General features: G+C 45.0%; 1 protein-coding gene across 6 annotated transcripts in view; it reads right to left on the reverse strand.

Moving 5' to 3' along the window:
- The window catches only part of EXOC3L4 (exocyst complex component 3 like 4), a 147,012-nt gene that overhangs the window by 86,648 nt on the left and 40,834 nt on the right, over positions 1 to 19,530 (reverse strand). For all 6 annotated transcript variants that reach the window (XM_073609561.1, XM_073609565.1, XM_073609567.1 and 3 more), the window contains exons 2-3: positions 17,782 to 18,878; positions 9,061 to 9,706 (exon numbers count right to left, since the gene is read on the reverse strand). In XM_073609561.1, the coding sequence (XP_073465662.1) occupies positions 9,061 to 9,706; positions 17,782 to 18,850 (1,715 nt within the window). In that variant the 5' untranslated portion in view covers positions 18,851 to 18,878. The remainder of the gene's footprint in view (positions 1 to 9,060; positions 9,707 to 17,781; positions 18,879 to 19,530) is intronic.

A 19,530-nucleotide genomic window follows, 5' to 3' on the forward strand; every position in this document is an offset into this window, starting at 1 on the left:
TGATGTGCTATGTGCCCTGATGTGCCCTGATGTGCCTTGTGCTCTCATGTCCCATGCCCTGATGTCCTGTGCCCCGGTGTGCTGTGCCTCAATGTCATGTGCCCTGTACCCTGATGTGCTGTGCCCTGATGTGCCCTGTAAGCTGATGTGCCGGGCTCTGTACCCTGATGTGCTGTGCCCTAATGTGCACTGTACCCTGATGTGCTGTGCCCTGATGTGCTGTGCCCTGCTCCCTGATGTGCCGTGGCCTGATGTGCTGTGCCCTGATGTGCCATGCTCTGTGCCCTGATGTGCTGGGCACTGTATCGTGCCCTGATGTTCTGTGCCCTGTGCCCTGATGTGCCGTGCCCTGATGTGCTGTGCCCTGTGTCCTGATGTGCCGTGCTCTGTGCCCTGATGTGCTGGGCTCTGTACCGTGCCCTGATGTACACTGTACCCTGATGGGTTGTGCCCTGGGCCGGTCTGGATGAAATCCAGGGCCACATTTTTTGTCCCAGTCCAGCCCTGGCTGGGACTTTTAGTTCACCAGGAGTGTGTATTCTCTGGCTGCTTTGTCACAATGCACGCTCCTGACTCATGATAGCGATATTTATAGACATTCTATTAAATATCCTCTTATCTGAGTCACTGTGACTATATCACAACAATACCTATGCAGGCAACATAAGTGCACATAAAGGCCATCTGACAATAGGGAGGTGGTGGGTGACATCACGCCACTGACACCAAGGCACACATCGCGGGCTGCATGGAAAACAAGTTAAGTGTGGAGGAAAATTGCTTTATTTGTAGAACACGAGGTACCAAGGATGAATAATTAGTTACTGTGCGTAGGATCAGCTGCTCTACCCAACCTTTCTGTTGTTTGCTGCTGCTGAGATCAACATGGAAAATCACGGCATAAATGAGGGGTGGAGAGGTGGCACACTAAAAGCGGTATAACTGCCCAGAAATGTCAGAAGTTTAAAGCTGATCGCCAGGCAGAAAATTAAAAGCTTCATCGGTTCATTTGGTTCTGGATTCATTGAAATAATCATTTTGCGTATTTTGAAGACAGCTACAGTAGTACTCACGCCTTTCCCTCTCTCTCTTAGCACCCTATAACCCTCTGCATAGCAATTCTCGGGCTTAGGGAGGCTCATTCTAACAAGGGAAGCTTCATAACAAATTGATGACCTCACGCCTGTGCTGTTGACCTTCATTGTCCAATCAGCCGGCTGGGGGCAGCTTGATGACCAGACTGTATTACACACCTCCCAACTTTTTGAGATGGGAATGAGGGACACCTATCAGCAAAAGCATGCAGGAATAGGACACACCCCTTGTCACACCCCCTTAAAGGAGAATTGTACTAAAAAAAAACAAGATTGGTTAAACCCACAAGTGCTTTTTTACCACTACTTTTCCTTTATATTGGCTTTTGGAATTTACAAATGGAGCAATTTAGAAATCAGATGAAAGGTTTAGCGCAGGAAAACACTTTTTGATAGATAAAAAGTGTATTTTATATACAACTATATAGATCAGACCAAAATGAGGGACAAACGAGGAGGAATGAGGGACAGAGGGACATTGCTCCGAATCAGGGACAGTCCCTCGAAATCAGGGACAGTTGGGCGCTATGGTATTAGACAAATAAATGCAAAAAAGAAAAGAGGCAGGCCAATCTGGCTATGTTGTATGGCAAGGAAATCTTGATCCTTTGACCAGTTTGCCCGTTTGTCTCTAGGTTCAGCTCATTGCTCCTCATTTGTCCCTCATTTTGGTCTGATCTCTATAGCTGTATATAAAATGCACTTATTATCTATCAAAAAGTGTTTCCCAGCACTAAGCCTTTCATCTGATTTCTAAATTGCTGCATTTGTAAATTCTAAGAGCCAATATAAAGGAATAGTAGTGGCAAAAAAAAAACTCATGTGGGTTGAACCAATCTTTTATTTTTTGTACAATTCTCCTTTAAGGGGGTCTGACAAGGGGTGTGTCCTATGCCTGCATACTTTTGCTGATAGGTGTCCCTCATTCCCATCTCAAAAAGTTGGGAGTTATGCGAATGCTCCTTTAAATTGTTACTAAACCGAGGGGCCTGCAGTCACTATATCTGGTCTCCCACAGAACATGGAAATGCAATTATCAGTATTTTAGTAAATAAAAACTGCTAAATACCTTTTCTCATCAGCAGTATATAGCAGCCTTGTGACTTCTATCAGTGTCTGGTTAAAGCTTGTAGGAGAAGTTTTCATTCTCCCATGATTTCGAGTGACTGTCCCTGATTTGGAGCAATGTCCCTCTGTCCCTCATTGCTCCTCATCTGTCCCTCATTTTGGTCTGATCTCTATAGCTGTATATAAAATGCACTTTTTATCTATCAAAAAGTTTTCCAGCACTAAACCTTTCATTTGATTTCTTAATTGCTGCATTTGTAAATTCCAAAAGCCAATATAAAGGAATAGTAGTGGTAAAAAAAAACACTTGTGGGTTTAACCAATCTTGTTTTTTTTTTTGTACAATTCTCCTTTAAGGGGGCGTGGCAAGGGGTGTGTCCTATGCCTGCATACTTTTGCTGATAGGTGACCCTCATTCCCATCTCAAAAAGTTGGGAGGTATGCCATTGGTTTAGCATGGCAGGCTGGCAACTAGCATTGTGAGTTCCTCTATGACCTTTGGAAGGTTCCGCTCATCCTAGACCGCATGCTGCTAGTCGGTGTACTTTCACATTGTGTAATCTTCTACAACTGCTTGTGAGTAGTTCCTTTTTATCACTATTTTTAATAAAAAAATTTATCCAAAAGACAATGCACATGGCTGGTGCGCCCTTTTTTCTTTTTTCTTGTTGGCAACTAGCATTTTCAGAAGGAGAGGAGAGCATAGGCAGCCTCCAGAACTTCTCAGTACAGGTTTCTTTTAATTGATTAAAATAAAAAAAAAAGTAAAGAAGAAGAGGGTGGCAGGTATCATTGGTGTGCGCATCCGGTTGCATTAGGGTGAGCACAAACACACATGCGTGTATATCATCAGAACAGTGGACGGTGTCAGTAGAGCAAAGATTGGTGTCAGTAGGGCAGTGGACAATGTCAGTAGTTTTTTATTTATTTTTTTTTTTAATCATTTTTTATAATATTATTTTTAACCATTTTTTTTTTTTTATAGGAGCCCTGGTATGGGGATTGGGTGAAATATCAAGGGTCTAAACAGACCCCCGATGTCTCACTTTTGAAACAGAGAAAGAAACTGAGGACAGAGATTCCCCACTCCCTTTCTCTACAGCCAGCAGTAAACATAGTTTACTATGCTTCAGTTAAGAATATAGACATTCGGTACAGATCACCCACTGTGTTCATTCAGAAAAGAAAGGCTGGTTAATGAAATATTTACCCCAGCTCCTTCCTCGCTCCTGAGAGGAGAGAAGGGAACCTGGCAGCACTGCAGGGGGGGGGGGGGGGGGGGGGGGTCAGAAAGCAGGGGGAATCGGCACCGCACGCAATGATTAGGGTGTGGCACACCCTGTTGGCAGGTAAGTAAACATATTGTCTGGAATCCCATAGAAATATGAGAGAGCCCCCCCCCCCCCCCCCGAGCTCTCTGACCATGCTTTAAATAATAAGGAATGCTACCTCTGTCAGAATTAACTTTCCTTATTAATTACCATGTTTTTGGCAGAATAAAATTGACACAGTTGTTTGGGCTCAAAGAGTTTGTATGGTTATCCCCCCCAAAACAGAAGCTCGTTATTTAGTCTTGAAAGCCTGATGCCAGTTACGCGAGATAAAATCAGCCTAAGGCTCGGTTTCCACTAGTGCGACTTGTCATGCGACTTGGGACTGCAAAGTCGCATGGCGACAAGTCGTACCCCATGATTTACAATGAGTACCGTTCATATATGTGCGACTTCAAGTCACAGCGACTTCAAAGTAGTCCCTCCACTACTTTGATCCCACTTTGATGCGACTTGAGGTCGTGGCAAAAATTATAAAGTCGCGCCAAAATATTGCGGCAAAAACGCTCGCCTTTGGGGTTGCAATAGTGGGAACCTAGCCTAACACAGAACTTCATATTAACCCTTAATCCTTTACTTTAAACTCAATTTGAGCTCAACTTATAAATCTATTCTTTATACTTAGCTTGAAACGAACCCTTAGCCTTAGCTTTGAAGGACTCCTACCATACAACACTACATTTTAAAAGATAATAATTTTATATATATATATATATATATATATATATATATATATATATATATATACACACACACACACATACATACATACAGTATGTATATATTAACTCATTCATTTAATCGTAATTAATTATTCCGGGGCTATCAACACCTCTCCCATTCCAAAGTATACTGTCTACTACAGATCAGCATGTGGCCTACTCCACTGGCCACATTCAGTGCCAACCCAGATATCCCTTTAATTCTGAGATCTTACTACTGAAGTCAACTACCAGTACTTGCAAGCTAGCTACAGTTTCCATTGTAGATGGCTTCTTCATAGAGTCTATGGAGGGCTCCACTCTATATATGTAGTATTCTGTGGCCTGCTCACTCAAGCAGGCCACAGAAAGGACTGAAGACCATGGACCATGGAGGAGGCTCCTGCTGAATTGAGGTATATGAAGGACAGTACAGTAGATATGGGATGGCAGGGTGAGGGAGCATGTAAAGTAGAACTAAAGGTAAAACTTTTTTTTTAATTTTGAATAGAGTAAGACAGGGTTATAACCCCTGTCAGATTTTTTTTTTTTTGCCATCTGTGTTCCATTGGGGAGTTTTACCTTCACATCCTGTTCCATAGCCAAACAGGAAGTGAGAAGAAATCCCTTCAAATTAAGAGAATTCTTTGGGGACCCCCAGGTCACCAGAACTAGTATCCCCATTGGAAGATTTCCCCTCAACCCAAAACTTGAGATTTTTATTTACTTCACTTTCAATAATAAAAGGTAAACAGGACAAATAGAGAGGGTGAATCCCCTTAAAGTGGTAGTAAACTCCCATGTATGATGTTTACCTATAGGTAAACCTATAATAAGGCTCACCTATAGGTACAGTAAATATCTCCTAAACGTGCGCCGTTTAGGAAATATTTATTTTAGATGCAGCCAGTGACGTCACCGGCGCATGCGCTCTGAAGAAACGGCATACTTGAGCTGTTCCTTAGGAGTCGTGCCATAAACAGCGACTCCCGCGTGCATGGGAGTGACGTCATCGCCGGCTCAGCCATTCATATCGCTGAAGCCTGTGGACCCAGAAAGAAGACCGGGTAATGATGGAAGCACCTTCAGCAGTGACAGCACACTGCTGGAGGACTTCCTTTTCAAGTAAGTCTGTCACAATGTGCTAGCATGCGATGCATACTAGCACATTATGGCTTAAAGTGGTTGTAAAGCATTTCTTGCATTGAGGTAAAAAATGTTTAGGCATTAGCATCCCCCCCCTCTCCGTTTATTTTCCTGAGCCCTCATTCGATCCAGCGCCGTGCACATCTGCAGATCTTCTCTCTCCTCACTTCCTGGTCTTGCTGGCTTTGCTGGGGCACCGAGAACCATTGGCTCCCAGTGCTGTCAATCAAAGCCAGTGACGAGGGAGCGAGGGGGCGGGCCATGTCCCGCTGTCGTTTCATATCGCCTACCTACCTTTACTTTATAACACATCCCCTCTCTTTACACTTCAACTCTTTCTGCCTGTTCTCCACCCATTAGACTAGCAGTCCCCCTTGTCTCCCTAGTCCAGGTGTCTCCAAACTTTCTAAACAAAGGGCCTGTTTATTGTCCTTCAAACTTTAGGGGGCCGGACTGTGGAAAATTTTTCCAGGCATCAGTGGGAGTAAACATTACCACATTTGGTATTAGGGGGAGGAATAGTGCCCCATCGTTGGTACCATTGGGTGGAATAGTGCCCAACTTTTGGTGTCTGTAGGAGAAATGATGCCCCATAGTTGATGTCAGTTGTCAGAATAGTGTCTCGTATCAGTGGGAGGGATAGTACTCCAAGGCCCAGGATAAAGGCAAGCAAAGGGCCACACCTGGCCCCCCCCCCCGACTGCAGTTTGGAAATTGCTGCCCTAGTCTATGGGAGAAAGCCCAAAATGTACTAAAACTATCCAAAAGATATATCCTTGGCCTAACTTCCCTTAATTGCTACCTCAGAAGTTCTCTTTACGTCCCTTCTAATTCATCCTTAGATAATCACCAATCTCTACCTCATTAACCATACTGCGTAGCACCAGACTGATATTGTACAGTGCATCCGGAAAGTATTCACAAAGCTTCACTTTTTCCACATTTTGTTATGTTACAGCCTGTTTCCAAAATGGATTAAATTCATTATTTTCCTCAAGATTCTACAAACAATACCCCATAATGACAACATGAAAGAAGTTTGTTTGAAATCTTTGCAAATTTAGTAAAAATAAAAAATCCCATGTATATACAGTATCTCACAAAAGTGAGTACACCCCTCACATTTTTTCCTTTTCATGTGACAACGCTGAAGAAATGACACTTTGCTACAATGTAAAGTAGTGAGTGTACAGCTTGTATAACAGTTTAAATTAACTGTTCCATCAAAATAACGCAACACACAGCCATTAATGTTTAAACCGCTGGCAACAAAAGTGAGTACACCCCTAAGTGAAAATGTCCAAATTGGGCCAAATTAGCCATTTTCCCTCCCCGGTGTCATGTGACTCGTTAGTGTTACAAGGTCTCAGGTGTGAATGGGGAGCAGGTGTGTTAAATTTGGTGTTATCGCTCTCACTCTCTCATACTGGTCACTGGAAGTTCAACATGGCACCTCATGGCAAAGAACTCTCTGAAGAACTGAAAAAAAGAATTGTTGCTCTACATAAAGATGGCCTAGGCTATAAGAAGATTGTCAAGACCCTGAAACGGAGCTACAGCACGGTGGCCTAGACCATACAGCGGTTTAACAGGACAGGATCCACTCAGAACAGGCCTCGCCATGGTCAACCAATGAAGTTGAGTGCACATGCTCAGCGTCATATCCAGAGGTTGTCTTTGGGAAATAGGCCTGTCAGTGCTCAGACCATATGCCACACACTGCATCAAATTGGTCTGCATGGCTGTCGTCCCAGAAGGAATCCTTTTCTAAAGATGATGCACAAGAAAGCCTGCAAACAGTTTGCTGAAGACAAGCAAACTAAGGTCATGGATTACTGGAACCATGTCCTGTGGTCTGATGAGACCAAAATAAACTTATTTTGTTCAGATGGTGTCAGGTGTGTGTGGCGGCAACCAGGTGAGGAGTACAAAGACAAGTGTGCTGTCAAGCATGGTGGTGGGAGTGTCATGGTCTGGGGCTGCATGAGTGCTGCCGGTACTGGGGAGCTACAGTTCATTGAGGGAACCATGAATGCCAACATGTACTGTGACATACTGAAGCAGAGCATGATCCCCTCCCTTCAGAGACTGGGCCGCAGGGTAGTATTCCAACATGATAACGACCCCAAACACACCTCCCTGATGACCACTGCCTTGCTAAAGAAGCTGAGGGTAAAGGTGATGGACTGGCCAAGCATGTCTCCAGACCTAAACCCTATTAAGCATCTGTGGGGCAGGTGTAGGAGTGCAAGGTCTCTAACATCCACCAGCTGAATGATGTCGTCATGGAGGAGGGGAAGAGGACTCCAGTGGTAACCTGTGAAGCTCTGGTAAACTCCATGCCCAAGAGGGTTAAGGCAGTGCTGGAAAATAATGGTGGCCACACAAAATATTGCAACTTTGGGCCCACTTGGACATTTTCACTTAGGGGTGTACTCACTTTTGTTGCCAGCGGTTTAGACATTAATGGCTGTGTGTTGAGTTATTTTGAGGGGACAGCAAATTTACACTGTTATACAAGCTGTACACTCCCTGCTTTACATCATAGCAAAGTGTAATTTCTTCAGTGTTGTCACATGAAAAGATATAATAAAATATTTACAAAAATGTGAGGGGTGTACTTACTTTTGTGAGATACTGTAAGTATTCACAGCCTTTGCCATGACACTTAAAATTGAGCGCAGGTGCATCCTGTTTTCACTGATCATCCTTGAGATATTTCTACAACTTGATTGGAGTCCACCTGTGGTAAATTCAGTTAATTGGACATGATTTGGAAAGGCACACACCTGTCTATATAAGGTCCCACAGCTAACAGTGCATGCCAGATCACAAACCAAGCCATGAAGTTCAAGGAATTACTTGTAGACCTCCGGGAAAGGATTGAATCAAGGCACAGATCTAGGGAAGGGTACAGAAAAATTTCTGGAGCATTGAAGGTCCCAATTAGCACAGTGGCCTCCATCATCCTAAATGGAAGAAGTTTGGAACCACCAGGACTCTTCCTAGAGCAGGTCGCCTGGCCAAACTAAGCGATTGGGGGTGAAGGGCCTTAGTCAGGGAGGTGACCAAGAACCTGATGGTCACTCTGACAGAGCACCAGCATTTCTCTGTGGAGAGAGGAGAACCTTCCAGAAGAACAACCATCTCTGCAGCACTCCATAAATCAGTCCTGTATGGCCACTCATTAATAAAAAGGCACATGACAGCCTGCCTGGAGTTTGCCAAAAGGCACCTGAAGGACTCTCAGACAATGAGAAACAAAATTCTCTGGTCTGATGAAACAAATATTAAACTCTTTGGCCTGAATGGCAAGTGTCATGTCTGGAGGAAACCAGACTGGAGTGAAGGTTCATCTTCCAACATAACAACAACCCTAAGCGCACAGCCAAGATAACAAAGGAGTGGCTACGGGACAACTCTATGAATGTCCCTGAGTGGCCCAGCCAAAGCCCAGACTTGAACCCGATTGAACATCTCTGGATAGGCTGTAACATAACAAAATGTGGAACAAGTGAAGCGCTGTGAATACTTTCCGGATGCACTGTATACATTAGAAGATCCTTCTCTTTTTAATTTAGGTTATTAATGTTATAAAGCATCTGTACAAATTGTCATGAAGGAATTAATTTTATGTTAATAAGCATGCCTTCGTACTTCATCTGGACTCCATCTGTAGCATTAGTGACATTTTGATATATTACTCGGACATGGCCTCACCTTTTATACTTATTCATGGTGAAGTCCAGCAGGCTGTACAACTGACTCAGTTCCGAGGCATAGGTTACCACATTCTTCTGTATATGGGAAGACAGGGCATCATGAAAGCTCTGGAGATAGATGGAGCACACCTTGTAGTCCTTGGGGTAGAGCGACATTAAAGAGCTCTTCACTTTTATCAAGTCTGTTAAGGTATTGACCTTAATGGTCTCCAGGTGGTTTGGAAGCCAGCTCTCCTCTTTTGGGTTAAGGGGCACTGACTCTATTCGTTTGACCACACTGTCTTTGACCGCTTCTTTCCACAATTGTTTCCATCGTCTTGGTTGGCCAAGGGTGATCTCTGAACTTCCTAAAGGCACGCTTGTGTTTTCATGAATGATGGCCTCATCCTCAATAACTTGCACCAGAGTGGCAACCAAAGGCTCATCCACTTCCTGATTCAGAGTCTCTTTCACAATGGATCTTACCATGTTGAAAAGAGATCCATACAACAAGTCCACGTCCTTGGCTCGTATAGTGAACTCTGTTATATTTTCATAGTAGTTGTCGCCCTGACTCTCCTCTATCAGTTTGTCCTCCATGAATTTAATACTTCTGAAGGCCTTCTGAAGCTGTCTTCCATGAATAAGTTCATTTATTTCCATTACTGGAACAGAGAACATGCGTTAATAATCATACCCTTGACTAAAATACATAATTTATACAAAAACACACAGTTTAATGATGTGCAATAAGTGAATAGCTATCTACCTTTATTTGCATTTTATGTTTCAGTATTCAATATGTAAACTCCAATGCATAATTTTTACCTATACGTAAGCCTATAACAAGGCTTACCTATTGGTATTGTAAATATCTCAGAAACGTCCTTAATGTGCTAGTATAAGCTGTGAAGAAACGGCCCTCCATGCCGTTTCTTCACTAGCAAGTTCCATGACTGACGGCTCTTGCACGCAAGCGCGGGAGTGACGTCACTCGACTCCGGCCAGTCACAGAGCCGGAGTCTGCGGCCCCGGAAGGAAGAGGAGCAAAGATGGATGCGGCTACCAGCCGGGACAGCGTTTGCTTTGATTGCAGGTAAGTGTCACATAATGGGCTAGTGTGTGATGCATACTAGCCCATTATGCTTTTACTTTACAGGGGAAAAAAGAGGAAGTAAAACCCATCAGGGTTTACTTCCTCTTTAACTGCTTGCCACCCACCCACCGCCACATGACAGCGGGGAGGTGCGGCTCTCGTTCTGGGACGCCGACATAAGACGGCGTCCCAGAGTGCCGCTCTCGCGCCCGCAGGGGCACGCGACATGGCGCGATCCCGATCTCTGGAAAGAGCAGCGTCTTTGGCTCTTTAAGCCTGTGATCAGCTGTGTCCAGTCACAGCCCGTCACATGTAAACAAGGAAGTGTCGGTAATAGGCACTCCTCGCCTCACACTGACAGAGTGTGTGGCGAGGAGAGCCGATCAGTGGCATCTCCACGCAGGGGGACATCTAGGAATGTAATCAGGGCACTGATCATCAGTGCCCCGATTACAATATTGCTAAATAGTGTCACAAACCAGTGCCCACCATTGCCCACCAATGGCAGCTATCAGTGCCCACCACTGCCCACAAGTGCCACCAATCAATGCCCAATCAGTGCTGGCAATCAGTGCCGCCTATCAGTGATGCCCATCAATGCCCATCACTGCTGTCAATCAATGCCCATCAGTAATGCCCATCAGTGTTGCCCATCAGTGTCACCCATCAGTGCCACCCATCAGTGCCCATCAGTGCTCATCAGTACCGCCTATCCGTGCCGCCTATCAGTGCCCACCAGTGCCGCCCATAAGTGTCCACCAGTGCCGCCTATTAGTGCCCATCAGCGCCGCCTATCAGTGCTCATCAGTGCCACATATCAGTGCCACCTATGTGGCACCGATGAGCACTGATAGGCGGCACTGATGGGCATATTAGTGCCTCCTCATCATTGCCACCTAATCAGTGCCCATAAGTGCCTCCTCATCAGTGCCCATAAGTGTCACCTCATCAATGCCCACCAGTTCAGCCTATCAGTGCCCATCAGTGCCGCCTCATCAGCGCACACCAGTGAAGGCGAAAAACAACTTTGTTACAAATTTTACTGACAGAAAAAAAGTAAAAAAAAATTTTTTTCAAAATTATTGGTCTTTTTTTTTGTAAAAAATAAAAAACCCAGCAGTGATTAAATACCACCAAAAGAAAGCTCTATTTGTGTGAAGAAAATGATAAAAATGTCATTTGAGTACAGTGTTGTATGACCGCGCAATTGTCATTCAAAGTGCGAAAGCGCTGAAAGCTGAAAAATGGCCTGGGCAGGAAGGGGGTGTAAGTGCCCGGTAGGCAAGTGGTTAAAGTGGTTGTAAACCTCAGAAGTTAAACATGATCAAAGCATTTTCCTCTATAGTGTGTACTTGTTAGGGTTGCACCGATACCGTTATTTTTACGAGTTCCGATACTTTCGGTCAAGTACTCGCCGATACAGGGTACCAATACTCTGCGGTGCGATTTGCGTCAATACAAAATAAATGGGGGCAAATCACACTGCAAAGAATTGGATGCTATTTTCCACACTGTTCGTGTGTGTGTGTGTGTGTGTGTGTGTGTGTGTGTGTGTGTGTGTGTGTGTGTGTGTGTGTGTGTGTGTATATATATGCACTCCTCACCCCCTTACTTGCCACATTTGGGATGTCATTTTGATTTTGGGGGGGGGGCGGGTACCTAGTTTTGACAGGTACCCAGCTCCCACTTCCGCTCGGGCTGCCTAGGTGGCTCCTCCTCTCCCCCTCCCATCTTCTGGGACACGCCACAGGTCCCAGAAGATTGCCCGGCCATTGAGGAGGCGCAAGCGCGACTCGCACCCGGCTGTGAAACCGCAAGCTGTCATAGCCGCCGCGTGCCCAGACTTGTGATGCCGGCAACGGGGAGAGGCGGGGGAGAGGAGCCGGGGTTCAGGCGCTGGATCCTGGGACAGGTGAGTTTGTGTTTATCAAAAGTCAAGAGCTACACTTTTTGTAGCTGCTGACTTTTAATAAACACAAAAACGACTGGAGCTCCGCTTTAAGTACATATCTGGCCAAATGCAAAATCTGCATAAGCGTCCCGGCCCCGCTGATGACAGAAAATCACGGTCGCTGGAGGTGCTCACAGGGCTGGTGGAGACGTTCTGGGACCCTGTGGGTACAGGGCGGAAGTGATGTCAGCATGGGGGCGGACCTCCTACACATCTCCTCCAGACCTGTGAGCACCTCCAGCGGTCGTGATTTGCTATCATCAGCTGGACCAGGACACCCATGCAGATTTTGCATTTGAATTGAACTTGAAGCCGAGTTCCACCCAAAAGTGGTGCTCTCGCTTATGCTTCCTCTCCCCCTCTCAGAGAGGGGGGGGGGGACGGGGGACCTGTTTTTTGACGGGGGGGGGGGACCTGTTTTTGACAGGGGAGCATAGGTGTGCGCAGCCTATTGCATTAGGGTGTGCACCCCAAAGCTCAAATACATATGCATGTGTATATGTACTGATGGTGTCAGTAGGGCAGTGGACAGTGTCAGTAGTTTTATTAGATTATTTTTTTAAATTATTTTATTTTGTAACATTTTTTTTTGGGATGAAATATCAGTGGTCTAAACAGGGGGGAATATGCACCACACAAGGCGATTAGGGTGTGCCCAGGCACACCTGGCACACCCTGTGCGCACGCCTATGCAGGGGAGGGACCTTTTTTTGACAGGGGGGGGGACCTGTTTTTGACGGGGGGGGGGGACACCTATTGTTCCCCACTTCTGGAGACGGGCCGTAGCCCGATCTCCCGGAGTTTCAGGCCCCCCTCCTCCTCCCCCGGACCAATTAGAAAGTGTAGAGCGCTTTGCGCATGTGCAGTAGGGAACCAGGAGTGAAGCCGAAAGTCTTCACTGCCTGGTTCCCTTACCAGGAATGGCGGCGGCAGCACCCAGGTGTCGATCCGAAGATCGTCTGGGGTGCCGACATCGCGGGCGCCCTGGACAGGTAAGTGTCCTTATAATAAAAGTCAGCAGCTGCAGTATTTGTAGCTGCTGACTTTACATTTTTTTCACCCAGGCTGGACCTCCTCTTTAATGTGAGTTCTAAGATGTTTTTATTACAAAGTATGTGAGCAGACTGCAGTTCCTCTTTAAATTCTGAACAGATGTAGAGAAGATAAGGCTGCAGATAAACAGGTACAGCTTATGTAGGAGGATTTGTTTCATCTCTGTGTATGACCTGAGGCCAGTGACTTCCCTGCGTATATGGAAGGGTTTACAGCCACTTTAACCACTTAAGGGCCAGGAGGATTTACTCCCTTAATGACTAGGCCATTTTTTACGATAGCGCACTGCGTCGTTTGAACTGGCAATTGCGCGGTCGTGCGACGATGTACCCAGACACAATTTATGTCCTTTTTTTCCCCACAAATAGAGCTTTTTTTTGGTGGTATTTGAACACCTCTGCGGCTTTTATTTTTTGCGCTATAAACAAAAAAAGACAGACAATTTTGAAAAAAAAGCAATATTTTTTACTTTTTGCTATAATAAATAAACCTAAAAAGTATATAAAAAAAACACATTTCTTTATCGGTTTAGGCCGATATGTATTCTTTTACATATTTTTGGTAAAAAAAAAAAAAAGAAAAAAAATCGCAATAAGCGTATATTGATTTGTTTGCGTAAAAGTTATAGCGTCTACAAAATAGGGGATAGATTTATGGCATTTTTATTATTTATTTATTTTTTTTTTTTTACTATTAATGGCGGTGATTAACCATTTTTTTGCAGGACTGCGACATTGCGGCGGACAGATCGGACACTTGACACTTTTTTGAGACCAGTGACATTTATACAGCGATCGGTGCTATAAAAATGCACTGACTTCTGTGTAAATGACACCGGCAGGGAAGGGGTTAAATACTAGGGGGCGATCAGGGGGTTAAGTGTGCTCCCTAAGGAGGTGTTTCTAACTGTGGGGGGAGGGGACTGACTGGAGGAGGAGACAGATCGCTGTTCCTGATCCCTAGGAAAAGATGATCACTCTGTACGTCCCCTGTCAGAACGGGGATCTGTTTGTTTACATTGACAGACCCCCGTTCTGGCTCTCTTTCATGCGATCGCGGTTGGCTGCTCTTCTCCATCCTGAAATACCCCCCCCCCCGCAGCAGGAGAGGAGGGAAGCTGGCAGCACCGCAGGGGACAGACAGGGGTATCCAGAAAGGAGAGGAAACTGCAGAGGGTGATTAGGGTGTGCCCAGCCTGTGTGCAAGCCTATGGATGGACTAGCGGATTTAAATACACTAACAAACTGAAGCTAAACTCCAGCTCACACTTTACAATCAGTTACAGTAGTTTCTTTGATTTTAGGATAAAGGTTTTACATGAATAAACAATGGATGATTGTAAGCACCCCTGCCAGTGTTAAATGCATACCTCTCAACATTTTGAAATGGGAATGAGGGACACCTACTATCAAACGTATGTAGGCATAGGACACGCCCCCTGCCACACCCCTTTAAAAGGAGAATTAACCCCAAAAAAAATGTTAACTAAATCCACAAGTGCTCTTTTTTTACCACTACTATTCCTTTATATTGGCTTTTAAAATTTACAAATGCATCAATTTAGAAATTGGATGAGAGGTTTAGCACTGGGAAACACTTTTTGAAAGATAAAAAGTGCATTTTATATACAACTATATAGATCAGACCAAAATGAGGGACAAATGAGGAGGAATGAGGGACGGAGGGACTTTGTTCCAAATCCGGGACAGTCCCTCGGAATCAGGGACGGTTGGGAGCCATGATACACAGATACAATGTAACATTATTGCTATAGCTACAGTATATAGGATGTAGGCAAGTCTCTGTGTGGTGCTTTCTTGCCTAAGGGCCCTTTCACATGGGCGGACCGATGGGGTCCACCTGTCAGAGGGACATTGCCCGAAATCAGGGACAGTCCCTCAAAATCAGGGACAGTCCCTCAAAATCAGGGACAGTCCCTCGGAATCAGGGACAGTTGGGAGGTATGCTAAATGGTTTGTGTCATCCCTGCAAACTGATAAATCTGGAAGAGAGCTTGTTCTGTTGAAAAAACAAAAAAGTCTTCCTGGCCAGATCACCAGATGAAAATAGAAGGAGGAAAGCCTGAAAAAAGAAAAACTAATGCAGCCACCACATCTAAGAATCGGTAAGACGCTATAATATATTAAAATGTTTGCTTTTGGGTTTCATATTGCTTTATCTGTTTTTCACACGTTGGTGTTACGAGGTTTGGGCTTGGCTCCAGAATAGCGTAGCCATTGTCAGTAATTTTAGGTCAGAGTCTCTTAGGTTTTGCCCAGCACAGAAGTGGCAATTTGAGTGGAAAGCTGTCTATATAAATAGTATAATCATCGTCTAAACGCTGCACTCCGCTGCACACTGCAGGCCCTATTTAGAGGGAACCATTACCATCCAAGGTTATAATTTTGCTCCCATAAATATCTCATTCTGGCAGACAACCAATCAATGCAAATTATTTCATAAGGAAGAAGAGCGACTTGTGAGACTGCAGTAACACACAGCAACAAACTGAAATTACTGATGGCAAATTTTTTTTTCTTTACAGGGATGCAAGCAATCTGATGGGAGCGATCATAAGGTAGAGGCTTATTATTCCATCACATCTAAATCCAAGAACAAAAATGTAATATATTGCAGCGTACAAGCTTTTGGATGCGGTGGTCAGTTTTCTGAGCTACACTATATTGTCAAAAGTATTGGGACGCCTGCCTTTACACGCACATAAACTTTAATGGCACCCCATTCTTAGTCTGTAGGATTCAATATTGAGTTGGCCCACCCTTTGCAGCTATAAAAGCTTCAACTCTTCTGGGAAGGCCGTCCACAAGGTTTAGGAGTGTGTCTATGGGAATGTTTGACCATTTTTACAGAAGTGCATTTGTGAGGTCAGGCACTGATGTTGGACGAGAAGGCCTGGCTCGCAGTCTCCGCTCTAATTCATCCTAAAGGTGTTCTATCGGGGTTGAGGTCAGGACTCTGTGCAGGCCAGTCAAGTGCCTCCACCCCAAACTCGCTCATCCGTGTCTTTATGGACCTTGCTTTGTGCGCTGGTGGGCAGTCATGTTGGAACAGGAAGGGGCCATCCTCAAACTGTTCCCACAAAGTTGGGAGCATGAAATTGTCCAAAATGTCTTGGTATGCTGATGCCTTAAGAGTTCTCTTCCCTGGAACTAAGGGGCCAAGCCCAACACCTGAAAAACAACCCCACACCATAACCCCCCCCCCCCCCCTCCACAAAATGATTTGGACCACTGCACAAAGCAAGCTCCATAAAGACACAGATGAGCGAGTTTGGGGTGAACGTGACTGGCCCGCACAGAGTCCTGACCTCAACCCGATAGAACACCTTTGGGATAAATTTGAGTGGAGAATGTGAGCCAGGCAGGGCCAGTACAAGGGGTGGGCAGAAGGGGAGGATGCCCTGGGCGGGACCATTTACTGGAGGAGGGGGGGCTCAGTAGAGGCCACACTAGAGGCTGCCTGTCCTAAGGCCGTATGTGTTCAGCGGCGCCATAACAAGGTCCCGCCCCCCTAGACCAGTTCATGTGGTAGCAGATTGAATCAGTATTCTGCCTATCACACGAGCCGGTCTAGGGGGGGCGGGACCTTGTTACAGCGCCGCCAAACACACACACACAGACCCAGCTATGTGACACACAGTGATGCAGGAGATGTCCGCTGTGTGATCCAGGGCAGGCTATGGTGAGTCTGCATTCATAGGCAAAGTGAGACTGCGATTATGGGCACAGAGAGGCTGTGATTATGGGCACAGAGAGGCTGTGATTATGGGCACAGAGAGGCTGCTATTATGGGCACAGAGAGGCTACTATTATGGGCACAGAGAGGCTTTGATTATGGGCACAGAGAGGCTGTGATTATGGGCACAGTGAGGCGGCATTGATGGGCACAGTGAGGCGGCATTGATGGGCACAGAGAGGCTGCGATTATAGGCACAGAGAGGCTGTGATTATGGGCGCAGTGAGGCGGCATTGATGGGCACAGCAGTAGGCTGCATTTGATGGGCACTGGTGAGACTGCATTGATCTCTTGTATCATGTATGCAGTCTCTGACCATCTTTAGTATGATGTCCTCAGTCTCTAATCATCGCCTGCATCATGTCCTCAGTCTCTAACCATCTCTTGTCTTATATCATGTCTGCAGTCTCTGAGGGGAGTTTGCTTAATTAGCAATGGTATTGGTAATATGCAGCAGGAAGGGGGTTAATGCACTGTCACTGATGCATTAGTATAGATCCCATCGTCTGGAGGCGCTGTAGCTTTTCACAGCGGGGGTGGGGGGGGCGCTGTTTTTCATCTTCGCCCTGGGCACCGAATGACCTTGTCCCGGCACTGGAGCCAGGCCTTCTCGTCCAACATCAGTGCCTGACCTCACAAATGCACTTCTGGAAGAATGGTCAAACCTTCCCATAGACACACTCCTAAACCTTGTGGACGGCCTTCCCAGAAGAGTTGAAGCTGTTATAGCTGCAAAGGGGGGGCCAACTCAATATTGAACCCTACAGACTAAGACTGAGATGCCATTAAAGTTTATGCGCGTATAAAGACAGGCGCCCCAATACTTTTGACAATATAGTGTACTTTCCTTTGAAGTGTTCTATTGATAAAATGAAGAAACTCACCTGACAAAAGTATATCTTCCTCCACAGCTTCCATCTTGTCCTCTTGCATGAGTTCATCCGTTTTATTGTTTTCTTCATGTTCATTAAAGTCTATTTTCTTTTTCACCTTCATGCTAGTTTTCAGTTTGTTGACCAGAGAAGCAGACACCCCTGGGGACTCCTTTTTATCTGGTGAACTTGGTTCTTCTGCATGCTCCTGCTTCTTATGATATATTTTACTTAATCTTACACCAAGCTGACCAAAGGGCTCCTTCTTGTCTGGAGAGTTCAACTTTTCCACTAGGCTGTGACGCTTTACCGCTTTTTTACTGTCTTTAAAAATTTGGCTAAGTCTAGCTGTTGACTCCTTCTTCTCCGGAGGGTCGAGTTCCTCCTCTTCGTGTGCTTTCTTCGTATTTTTTTTACTGATCCTAAAGTTACCAAAAGGGTTTGTTAGACCTTGACTTTTCTCTCCTGTTTTTGATTCTGGATCTTCAAATGGATTTGCTCCTTCTCTTTGAGCTTGGACTTTGGAATCTTTCCCAACTATTGACTTCTCTGGTGAGCTTTGCAGTTCAGTGTCATTTCCTTTCTTTGAGCTTTTTTTACTGATTCTAAAGTTTCCAAACGGATTTGGCAAACCCGGACTCTTCTCTACTGCTTGAGGTTCTGGCTCTTCAACCAGGCTTGTTCTGTCCTTCTGTTCTTTGTCCTTGAAATCCCTCCCGACTGTTGGCTCCTTTTCCGAAGAGTTTTGTTGCTCACCTTCACCTTTCTTCCTTGAATTTTTTTTGCTGATTCTAAAGCTTCCAAAAGGGTTCGGTAGACCTGGACTTTTCTCTCTCGATTTTGGTTCTGGATCTTCAAATGGGTTTGTTCCTTCTCTTTGATCATCATCTTTTCCAGCTATTGACTTCTCTGGTGTGCTTCGCATTTCGATGTTATTTGCTTTCTTTACGCTTTTTTTACTGAGTCTGAAGTTTCCAAAAGGTTTTGGTAAATCTGGACTCTTCTGTCCTCCTGCTTTAGCTTCTGAATCTTGAAATGGGTTTGCGACATTTCTTCCATCGTTTGGAGAGGATGGCTCCATGCCTTATCTAAACACTGTATGTCTCTGCCTGAAAAACAAAATATAAATTCATTTGATGCTGCAGCTGTAATGGATTCACCTAGAGTTCCTGGGGATTTCCATAAACCTTGGCTCTTCAGACTAGCCCAGATCTCAAGCATTCTAAAATAATGCCGTGCTAAGCTTATTTGGGATTTCCCTCATCTACCAGAAAACATTACAGCAAATGCATTACTGGAAATACAAAGCTTTGGAGTAAAGCCCAGTTGAAACTTCAGCTTTGATGCAATGAGCTATCTAAAACAAAAAGGTGTGCAAAGTCTTAAAGAGAACTGTCAGTCATTTTTTCATCATTCCATCTTTAAAATCTTCTGCTCTTGTTTTAACTTTGGATAGTAATTTTTTTTTTCTGCCAGTAAATCCCTTATACAGCCCACTTCCTGTTTCTCGTCTGGTCATTAGTCTAGGCTTGACATCCTGCATAGCTCTCTCTATCACTGTAAGAGTTTGTTAAAATTAGGAGCAAGAGGGTGGGACTTTGAACGAAGCACGTGGTTGAAATGAATGCAATGGTGGAGATTGAGATATTTAATATTCCGTAAATAACAAAATTACACACATAATTTCCATATACATACAAATAGCAATACACATTAAACGCGGCGTCAATTCCTAAAACCGTGGTAACTGGTAAGAACATG

The sequence above is a fragment of the Aquarana catesbeiana genome, linkage group LG13 (assembly GCF_042186555.1).
Source record: "Aquarana catesbeiana isolate 2022-GZ linkage group LG13, ASM4218655v1, whole genome shotgun sequence".
Taxonomy (NCBI): domain Eukaryota; kingdom Metazoa; phylum Chordata; class Amphibia; order Anura; family Ranidae; genus Aquarana; species Aquarana catesbeiana.